We start from the raw sequence: 10,631 nt of genomic DNA, 5'->3' as shown, positions 1-10,631 counted from the left end.
AAATGTAAAGGGGTTCCTGCCACTTTTATATGTAATTTTTATCCTGAAAATTGATCTGTCTAAGAAAGTACTTGATGAAGGCTCCAGCTGGATGTTGTTCTTACTTGCTGTGTAGTTGGGCCGAGGATGATTGTGTCTACACTGCACATGCTCGGACCTCCCCCCTCTTCATCATCCCCTACAAGTGCATCTTCTTACATAACGCTTACGCTGTAGCAGGAGTAGGCATCTCAGAGGTGATTTACAGCATCAGTTGGAGGGCAGATATAGGCTACATGCAAACACTGCACCACATAATATAGAGGCTTGAGCTTCACAGGTTTTAGCTACCATTGAGAGCCAATCCCCTTCAGATCTGGAGGGTCAGCATGCTCGATCACAGGTAGCAATTAGCTGGGAGCAGAAAAAAAATTCAGATTTCTGGGCTCCCACTCAAACCAGTTTCATAATCTGGGCCCCTATAACCTACCCCTGTAATATAATATATAATATATCTTGTGTTTGAGCACAGACCCAGACTAGCTTTTGTGATCTTCCTCTGTATGGTACCTTAGTCAACAGATCAGTACGCACTTCTGTAGCTTCTACGTTCATCACTTAGAGAGCACTTTATTTTTAAATTTTTATTTTATGTGCATGGGTAAGTTTTGGCTGTAGAAATGTCTGCACCCACAAAGACCAGAAGAAAGTGTCAGATCCCCTGGAACTGGAGTCATAGGTGGTTGTAAACTGCCATGTGGGTGCAGAAAATTGAACCTGGGTCCTCTGAAATAGCAGCCATGGCTCTTAACCATTGAGCCAGCTTTCCATCTTCTTATGTAAGTTTCTTAACTTACCCACATTATCATTTCCTCGTCTATAACAATTGTTACTTCATTTCATTATTTATTTTGGGACTTCAATATTCCATGTGTATGAGGCAGTATTTGTTACATAAGTCACTCACAAATGATACTTTATTACTAATTATATGGTATAATTATTATCATCTATGCAAATCTTTGTATATGACTTGTTGGTTATAGTGACAGAAACAGAATCAACTGCTAGCCGGCTGTTCATAAAAAAAATACATGAAAAAAAGGAAAAAAGTCAGTTTATTAAACATTTAGAAGAACAAATAAAGTTTTGGACTTGACAGCATAAATACCACCAACATCATGGTGTACAATTACACTAACCTCCAGCTAACTTGATCCTGTTTAACAGATGCAATCTTTGTGGTGTTGCCAAAAGGATAATAGCTCATTGTTGTGTCTGGTGAGGTGGTAAAAATTTACAATTTTACGTCTCCACTGAGGTATCCATACACAAACACACATTGCCTTGCGTACATTTTGGCAAACTCCATTGGCTGTAGGTACTAAAACTTCAATCCATAAGGACCTATGTCTTGTTCATTTGTGAAGGACACTGACTTAACAAAACTCCTGGAGTCGAATTTGGCTTCACCAGAGGGATGTACTCAGGAGCTCTCAGCAGGAAACGAGCAATGTCAGAGCCAGAGCAGAAGGCATCTGCCACAGAACGGGCATGGCATCTCAGCCCGCTGAGGACCAATCTCAAAGTCAAATACTGGCCTATGGAGACAGGCCACATACAGTCCAGTTGGCCCCTGCCTGGGGACCTTATATCTAACTCTGACAAAGTTCGAGTTTTCCCTCAAAGGAACAACAAGGATAAAAATAGATGAACCCTTAGAAACATCAAAGTCTACCTTGCACAATGTCAGTTGCTTCACTTTGGGGCAGGAGAGCAGTTGATATCAACAACTCACCTCATCCCGCAAGATCTCCCAAAAACAAGGCTGTGGCCCTTTCAAGGGCATATTTAGAATTAATGTAAGTTTCTACACCATGCTAATGGGCTAGAAGGACCCTCTGGGTTCTCTAATCTAGTTTCCCACTCACCTGGTGACTGAATCCCATCACGACATTCTCAGACACAGGGTCCTTCTGCTTCATGGGATGGTCCCTTAAGAGCCTGTGCTTTTTAAAGACAAAGCCTAGGCCAGCCATGCCTGATGTGGTTTGTGAATGGCTCAAAGCGCCACTTCCTCTAGAGTCAGAGATCATCATTATAGCCTTCCCATCCCCTCAAGGCAGCATGAGCAGAGAGACTCGCTGATCAGCCATTTGTTTGTTTTTATTTTTTACTTTCTTTAAAAATAGTTGAAAAGGGACACGATGTGACCTGATAAGAAAGTGCTATATGATTCATTCCAAATCATGCCTACCTGACATGGCATGCTATAGCTTGAATACATTTTTAATAGCCAAACAGTCATTGAAAGATGCCTGGGTTGAAATGGTGACAGTTGAAAACAGGACTTTCCTAATGGCCATGACCTCCTGTAATCATCTGACCCTGGGTCCCAACTTCTCGGGACATTCAGCTGCATTGCCTCATCTAGTTAATGTCCATGGACAGACAGAAATCAGCCTGGGAAAGGAGGGGTGACAATGACCTACATATAAGGCACCTGTGGAGACTCCAAAGTGTTGTTTTATATTGTTTTTAGTGAGGTAGGTTTCTAAAACCTTTCCTGGCATACAAAAGAGTAAGTTTTATTATGGTCTTTTTATGTCTTATGCAGAAAACATTTGTAATGTTCATTTGGTGCAAACAATTCCAAGAAAGACCAGTATGCTTTTCTGTCAGTTACTACTTAAGAGTTCCATGAATCTGGATGGTCCACGATACAACACTTCAACACTCTTCGACTTAAGCCTAGATAGATTCGTCTTTGCTCTGATGAATATTGTCATTGAACAGTTCTACAGTTCACCTCTTTATCTTCAGAAAGACCAACTCTCTGTCACCTCAGGGCTATTACCAAATGATCTCTGATTCAGTTCCACGTGATATTGTCAAAGTATTTTTTTAATTAGTAATCTGCTTGGAAAATGTATTGCAAGTCTTATACTCTCTCATCTCCTGCCATTATCTATGGCTTGAAACAAAACAGGTACCCGGGAATCAATCCTAAAGGTCTCATCTTCCAGAACTCTAACACTAGCCAGAAGTGTGGCTGATGGAATGGGAAGGGCACCACCAGCTCTGCAGAGAATTCCGATACCGAGGAGGCAGAAAACTGGAAAACATCCACGGATGAAAGGGGATTTTAATCAAGCACAAAATGTGCCTTTGAAGAAACAGTAGACTCTCTTGACATACAACTCAGTGAAACAAAAGTCCAACCATCTTTATCATCAAAACATCTATCAAATCATAAGCCATACACATAGCACCGAGGTCAACCTTACACTGCATGAGATACACAGGCCAAAAGAGAGCAAAATCACTTGGGGCTCTGGCAACAACACTTCAATCCAGCAACTCAGAATTTTTCAGTGAACATTTATGTGGCAGATGCGTTTCCTAAAAAACACTGTAGCATCCAATAAATATTTGACTAAAACCCATTTTGTGCTTTTGGGTGACGTTAACTGACTTCCTTCTGAGACCTAATAAGAAACAAGAAAGCGTTGGAGTAGGATTCGTCACAGCAAACCTCAATATTGTCATAAAATTTTAATTTTAAGCAGAAAACATGCTGATGTGTCAGTAATAGGTTTAAAATATTAAAGACTTCAAAAACCCCCAAGCACTCCTCTGAACAGCATTGGTGAATATATATCTTTGCTATATAATTTTAAAACATGGAATAGTTTTCCTTTTTCTCTTTTCTATATATAATATATGTCTTCCAAAATACATTGTCAGTATTTATATCTGAAAAATACTGTACAAAAAAAAGAACTTCCTATAATTACTCTGTATAAACATTAAACAATTTAATAATCTCTCCTTTTGGTCTATAGTAAACATTTAAATCGATTGGCTAAACCACAGTTTGTGACAACACCATCCCCTTCTGAGATACACCAGTGTCTTTTACATTCATTTTTCAGAAGTCCACTTGGTAGGCGCACATATGTTCAAAAGCAAACAGAGGGTAAGAAACACAGGCTCCAGGATCGTTAATTTGTGAGGCATTCAAAGAGGACACCACAGAGGGAAGGGGGGCTTTACAAAACACCAACTTTTTAACCTAATTAACTGATTTCTAAAAACAGCAAAATATCCTCCCAAAAAATACATGTTACAAAAAGAAAGTGGGTGAATTGAATCTCAAGTAATTCAATCGTTTTGAATATCAAGAGGGAAATGGAACAACGTTAACTAGAAACGTGGGAGTGGGCCGGGTGTGGGAGAAGGGAGACGGCAGAACGAAGCACATCCATGGCAAAGGCTTCTCCAAGATGCATTATTTTTTGGCTTCCATACCGATAAATCAACCCCTCATTCTGAGGCCTCCCATTGCCCTCTGCTTCCCTGTCCTGAGAAAATTCTGGTCATGCGCAAATGCATTACTTTAATTTTGATTTTTTAAAAGACAGTGAGATTCCTAGGTAGGGAGAAATTCCTACGTCCACTAGTAATACTCAGGCAGCATGCTCTAGCGTACACTAGGATTATTGCTTTAGGTACAGACAGTGCAAAACACACTCTGTGTTCTATAATGGTACTTACTTATCTGGGGTTGGTAGGATGAAAAGGAAACTTAGTAGGTAGCAGTAAGTAAATACGGGATCTACTAAATCTAAACAGCACTTTAAATTTGACGACAATTATCACCAAAACTTAAAGGAAAAATGAGAAAGGGTGGGAGAGAGGAAGAGGGGCCAGGGAGGGAGGGGAGGCAACCTATGAAGGGATTCAGCTGCGGCGTAGTGCTAGTAACGGTATGTTGTGCACCTTTGTAGCATGGTAACTCATGTTTGGGACAGAAACAAGAGCTTATGTTCTAGGTAACTGAGATCCACTGCTTTGCCAGGGCCCTGCTTCCTGAAGCCACGCAGACCCTGGAAAAGTAAGTTCGCAGGAACATGAAGCCAGGAGGAAAGGGGCAGGAGTGGAGAAGGGAAGGGAGGAAACCCCACAGGGGTCCCAAGAGTCTAATAAAAACATGGCACCTTTCTTGTTCGGAACTAAAAGACAACAAGAGGACTATCTTCCAATGGCAGGTGTGAAGGAACACACACACACACGCACACACATGCACACCGCTGAGCACACACGGGACCGTAAGCACGTGTACACGCACATACACACATACACACACAGATGCACACCGAAACATGAGTCGGTCGCATTTATGCCTCTGGTAAAGTGCTGATGTCGGAAAGGTTGGTTTGGGTGTGGTGCTACCAGACAGGAAACAAGCTGTCCATCTATTCAAAAGCCAGCCCACAGAAATGCCATCCTACAGGGGCCCGTGCCTGGCCTCGTACTTGGCAAGTATGTTCTTGCATTTGCCCAGCTCCTTCCTTAAGTCAGCCACCTCCTGGCGGAGGGCCGAGTTCTCCTTCTCCAGGAACGAAGCCCGGATGGCAATCTGGTTCTCCTTCAGCCGCCGGGCATCACGGGAGCGCTTGGCCGCCATGTTGTTCTTTCTGCGCCTCGCCCAGTACTTGTCATCCTGCTCATAGTTACAGAAGGAAAAAAGAAACAAGATATTAGGTTTCAGCCGCACGCACTGGGTGTCAGCCAGCGGTGTGCTGGGACACCCGCCTGGGCTTCTTCATTCCTGTCTCCTTCCTTCACAGCTTACACGTCTGCGGGAATGGTCTGCCAGCCATGGCTTCCTTCCTAGAGAAAGGACCGACCTGTCACAACAGGCTTGTGTGCCCAGCAAAGCAGAGATCAGAGCTCAGCTGAGAGCCGGAGGCTCGCCACACACCCTAAATTCTGTTCCAATTTTCTTCACTCTCTCGGTTGAAAGTCTTTTATAAAAACTTATTTTTTTCTTCAATAAATACACAGGTAGGCTTTTTTTAGGTTGGGACCCTGTCCCTGGAAGGCAATATGGTGATGTTTCTCAATATTATACATACATAATTTTTTTGTTTTTTAACTAACTAATTACCACCTCATGATAGTGTCTTGCATTACCCAGGCTGGTCTTGAACTCGCTATGTAGCCAAAGGTGGCCTTGAACTCCTGCCATTGGCTCCTTAGCACCATCATGCCAATTCTCTCTAAAATCTAGCTTCATGAATACTCAGCTGATAAAGCAACTCCAACTCTATGGTTTCGTCTCACATTCTCCATTTACATAGACCCAGGCACAATTTTTTTTTAACTATAGAATTGTTTGTAAAAGCTAAAAATGAGAAAAACCAATCATCTACATTAGAGGTGATAGCTACATTATCACAGAGCCACACAAAGGGATACTTTACAGTCATTAAAAATAAAGACCTTAGGGTGGGGGAGGCCACAAAGATGTGTGTGATACACTATGTTGTAGGGAGAAACAACAGCAATCTGCTGGAAAACACGCATGTTTATCACAGTTCGATTAAAATTATCCTTTACTAATAATGAGAGGCCCAGGTGGATTTGTAGTGGCCAATAAAGGTGCCTCTAAAAGAGGGACCAAACCAGTGAAGTAACAGACAAGAGGAGGATCCCCCACCCTTTTAGTTCATATCCTGAGCTATCAGAACGTCACATAAGGGGCATGTACACTGCGGGAATTGAAAACAGAAAATTAAAAAACGTATTAGCTCACATTACTCAATGTACTCATACCAGTGGCTAGCATTTAAATAATGTATTCTAATTTCCTATTCAATCGAAGCTTCCTGGGCTTCAATGACCCTATCTGGAATTCCCAGATCTGCCTCCATCATTGCTCTCTCCACCAAGAAAGCTCCTAGGAGGATTGAGGGGGATCTTTGGGACCTTCTTAATCCATTGACGGGATGATGCCAAAAGGACTCCTTTCGTATCAACAACTGCTACAACGCGGTACCCCTGTCTTAGCAAGGCTGAGACTGCAGTTCATGTCACCTAGAATAAATGGGTGAGGCCAACCCATCCCTGCTCTCAGGATGCCAAGAGACAGTTGGCGTTGGAGAAAGTCGTTTACAAGGGTGGGGCTCAAGCTGCAAAAGAAGTGCAGGATCCGTGGTCCGCCCCTACTCCTGCCCATTATCCTCAGCAGACATGCACCTTGGGTGAGGACTGTGTGTGAGATGGAAAGTGTGAAAGGCGCTTCCTGTCTGCTGGTCACAAGATTGTCCCTTGTTCCTAAAGTGTCTCTAGACTTCCATATGTTCCATAATGTGTCACGGGAGGAAAAAGTGATCTTCACTATGGCTGGCATGAGAATTCTTAGGGAGGAGGCAGCTCTTTGAGGAATAGTTGAGCAAGTGTGGACAGGTATGCTGTGGCTGTTGATAGAACTTGTTGCTTGTGCTTCTCAAAACTGGTGGGAAAGGCAGAAAGGGAGAATGGCTGGGAGGTCCTGGGAAACCCGGTGCCATCACTTAGGAGAGGGGACCCAAAGGTATCTTCATGCCGCCAGCTTTGACGGAGGCCGTTTGTCCCACTCGGTTGCCATCCTCCATTCCACCCCCGTTGGCGTGTCAGGAAGCCTACCACACTTGCTTGGAACCCAGCAGTATGGTTTCCAAGAACATTCCGATGAAGGGCTGAGTCAGAATGGAGCAGAAACTACACACAAGGCAACATGAGGGCAGGAGGGGAGGCTGTCCGTGAGAACAAGCCCTTGGGAAGCTACAGAATGGATCTGTCACCCTACGACAATTCTGACCATGTCTCTAGGGACTACGGAATCATCAACTGACCTTAGTGTAACAACCAACTCTTCTTACCCAGCTCTCTTCAGACTTAACTCGGTTTGTGTTCGGACCTCTTATCACATGGAAGGTGCTTTCTCCCCAGTCCCATCTGCCCACAAGTGCATATGAGCTACACATGTGGAATGGAGAAGAAAGCTCGGAAGCAGGAGGGAAGCAGAGAACAGAGGTGGCACGAAAAGATGGAGAAGACAGGAGTGATGGGAGAAGGGATGCTCTAGCCTAGAAAAGCCAGCTCACTTCCTTCTGTCATTCTGATGGGAGCCAGGAAGGCAGGATCTCTAGTAGGAATGATAGATTTGACACAGGGTTTCCTGTTCCATCCTCTGCCTGCCAGGAGCTGATGCTATCTGGCTATTCAGTTACCTTCACACAGCAGGGACCTACTTGTCCCTCCCACTTTTAACAGACTGGCACTCCCCTCTTCTCTACAGACTAGAATTCCTATAGGCCCAAAGACAGTGATCAGTGATGGTGTTGGCTCACTTTAGCATCCCCCAAACCTCTGAAAGATGTCTGTCAGGCGAATGAATGACCTTTAAGCGTGGTAAGAAATAGATGTGACTATGTTACATCTATTATGGTATCCATTAGGGACCCCTGTATATCACCATTTAGCTCTCCCTCTGTATGCACGCTAACCAAAGACAAAAGTTAAGCACTTGTAGGGAAAACCATTCTTGATTTTCCACCCCATTCTATTGGTTTTCTTGTCATCCAAATGCTGAGGGCACCACACACCTTGTCTCCCACCACCCCAGCTCAGCCCTGCCTGAGGAAAGAACACCTCCCAGCTCTTCTTCCCGCTTCTCAGCAGCTCCTCATTTGGGCCTTGTGGCTCCACCTGCAATTGAAAAAAACCCCTAAGGGCACATTGAAGGAGAAGGTTCCTGCCAGTTCCCTACCCAGCATGTGAAAAGGGCAGGCTTAGCCATGACAGCAGTAATATGTATCATTCCAGCACAGATGGTTTATCACGGCCTCTTTGCTGCCAAGAGTACACGGGCCATTAAGTAGGCTCACTCTTCAAACACGCAAACTTGGAGACTCTGAAGGTCTGGCTAGAGGTTCAGTCTACTACTTGTTAGCATCCTGTCAAACCACCTTCCAGTCAAGAAGTAGCCCCAGCTGAACAGGCTTCCTGGTTTAGGTGAAGGGCGAAAACTCTGAAATACACAGAATTAGATGACTAAGAACTCAAGAGACCGGAAGGCATCCAACTGCATGAAGGTATTTAACTTGGCTCGGACCTAATCTCATAGCCCCTTACAGTCTAATCATCCAAGCCTTGAGAGGTTTCATTTTTCGGGAATTTTTCTTGTAGATTTTCTTAGTTTTGATTCTTAGGGTGACAGCTCTTGATGTTTTTATGCAAGGGCCCCTTGTCTGGGCTTACATGCTACAGTGCCCTTTCCAGAACTCACCTTACTCTAAAAGTAGAATTCACCTCAGTTCCCCTTTCTACATCCTCCACTGTAAAGGGATAACTTTGGACTTCAGCCCTGACACTTGCCCGTTGTGTAGCAATTAAGGAGTTCTCAGATGTGAGGATAACAGCTGTCTTTAGATCTTCTGGGTACATCTGCCTCCTGTGTTCTTTCTAGATACAAAAAGATGGAAACACTGGCCTACACCAGTTCCCCCAATGAGTGTCCCACACACTCATTTTCCTAGGGAGTATCTCTACATATGAAGCATATTTAGGGCTTGGCAATGGGGATTGGGTGTCAAAAAGGACTAATTATGCTTGGTACTAATGCTTTGCATGCATAGAATCATATATATTACAATATAATAATTATAATATAAAATGCATATAATCACTTATTGTTCTCATGATCGGAAAGAAGCATGAACAGAAAATTTCCTATGAAATGGCTAATCATAAATAGTTCTGTGCTGGCATAATTTTCAGGAATCTCTCTCATCCCAAGGTAAATGTATCAGAATAAACAAGCAAGTCTGTTTCCCTGGATAAATGATGCATCCCCTTCAACACGGTTGAGGAAACCCACTTGGAGCTAACTGCTGAGTTAACATCAAAAGAACATGACTTGGCACGCACATTGATGGCCATGGACCCACTGTCTCTGCCCACAATAAGCTATCCTGGTCACCCAGAGCTGGCAATATGGAGGGGGCAGTTCAGACTTGTTTAGACTCCAAGGCACTCGGGAAAATGGTAACGTTCACTATCAGCAAACAATGAACAAAGGAGGTATGCCTCAGAAAACTGAGGTCCAGGTTCCCTTCTCAAATCATCTTTTACTATTATTAATTATTATTATTTTCCTTTGCACCCTTAAAAGATTTGGGGTTGATACATGGAGCTCATGGGATCCCTTGTAAAGAGGAGCCAATGTGTTTCCTTTGGGGACTTTATCTCTCTCCAGTCTTTTATTGCTTCTCCTTACTCCTGATCAGTATCAAGACATGAAAGCATATTTCAGAAAACTCCTAGAGAAGAAGTATCATGCCAAGAAGTCACATGCCAACAAACACAATGAGAACTCACTGGCCCTTGCTTTCCAAGTGTGTGTAGCGTTCCTGGAACCACCCCTTTAATTTCTCCTAATCCCGCCTTCCGTCTACCCACAACCTGATTACCAGTTCCAATTTACCTTCAAATCATCTGGAATGAAGACTTTGCGAGCTTTCTTAATCATGGGCTGTGGCTTCAGTTCTTCCTCAGAGAACTTGCGTTTGCGAGGGTCAAACATTTCCTGCCCTGGGATGCTGGAGAGGGCAAGATCTGCTGGGTCTGGTTCATACCCGACAGGAACCTGGATGGCGTCAGGATCAATGGGACTTGGTGTATTTCGGTTTGCTGGCAGCAGCTGGCCTGGAACAACATAGGAGTTTTCATTTATATTGACTCTAAGTCAACACAAGACACAGCCACTTAGTGATTCTCTAGGCGAGTTGAGAATCTTTAACCAGCTTATATCTGGCCCTACT

General features: G+C 43.7%; 1 protein-coding gene across 4 annotated transcripts in view; it reads right to left on the bottom strand.

The window, feature by feature from the left end:
* Positions 1-1,079: 1,079 nt before the first annotated feature.
* Hlf (HLF transcription factor, PAR bZIP family member) overlaps positions 1,080-10,631 on the bottom strand; it is a 56,719-nt gene continuing 47,167 nt past the window's right edge. For 2 of the 4 annotated variants that reach the window (XM_075991124.1, XM_075991126.1), the window contains exons 3-4: positions 10,295-10,515; positions 1,080-5,488 (exon numbers count right to left, since the gene is read on the bottom strand). In XM_075991124.1, the coding sequence (XP_075847239.1) occupies positions 5,270-5,488; positions 10,295-10,515 (440 nt within the window). In that variant the 3' untranslated portion in view covers positions 1,080-5,269. The remainder of the gene's footprint in view (positions 5,489-10,294; positions 10,516-10,631) is intronic. The other 2 variants (XM_075991125.1, XM_075991127.1) reach the window with 1 other exon arrangement.

This window comes from Microtus pennsylvanicus, chromosome 11 (assembly GCF_037038515.1).
Source record: "Microtus pennsylvanicus isolate mMicPen1 chromosome 11, mMicPen1.hap1, whole genome shotgun sequence".
NCBI lineage: Eukaryota > Metazoa > Chordata > Mammalia > Rodentia > Cricetidae > Microtus > Microtus pennsylvanicus.
Note: the sequence above shows the minus strand (reverse complement) of the source record. Positions and strands in the feature narration are given on the sequence as shown.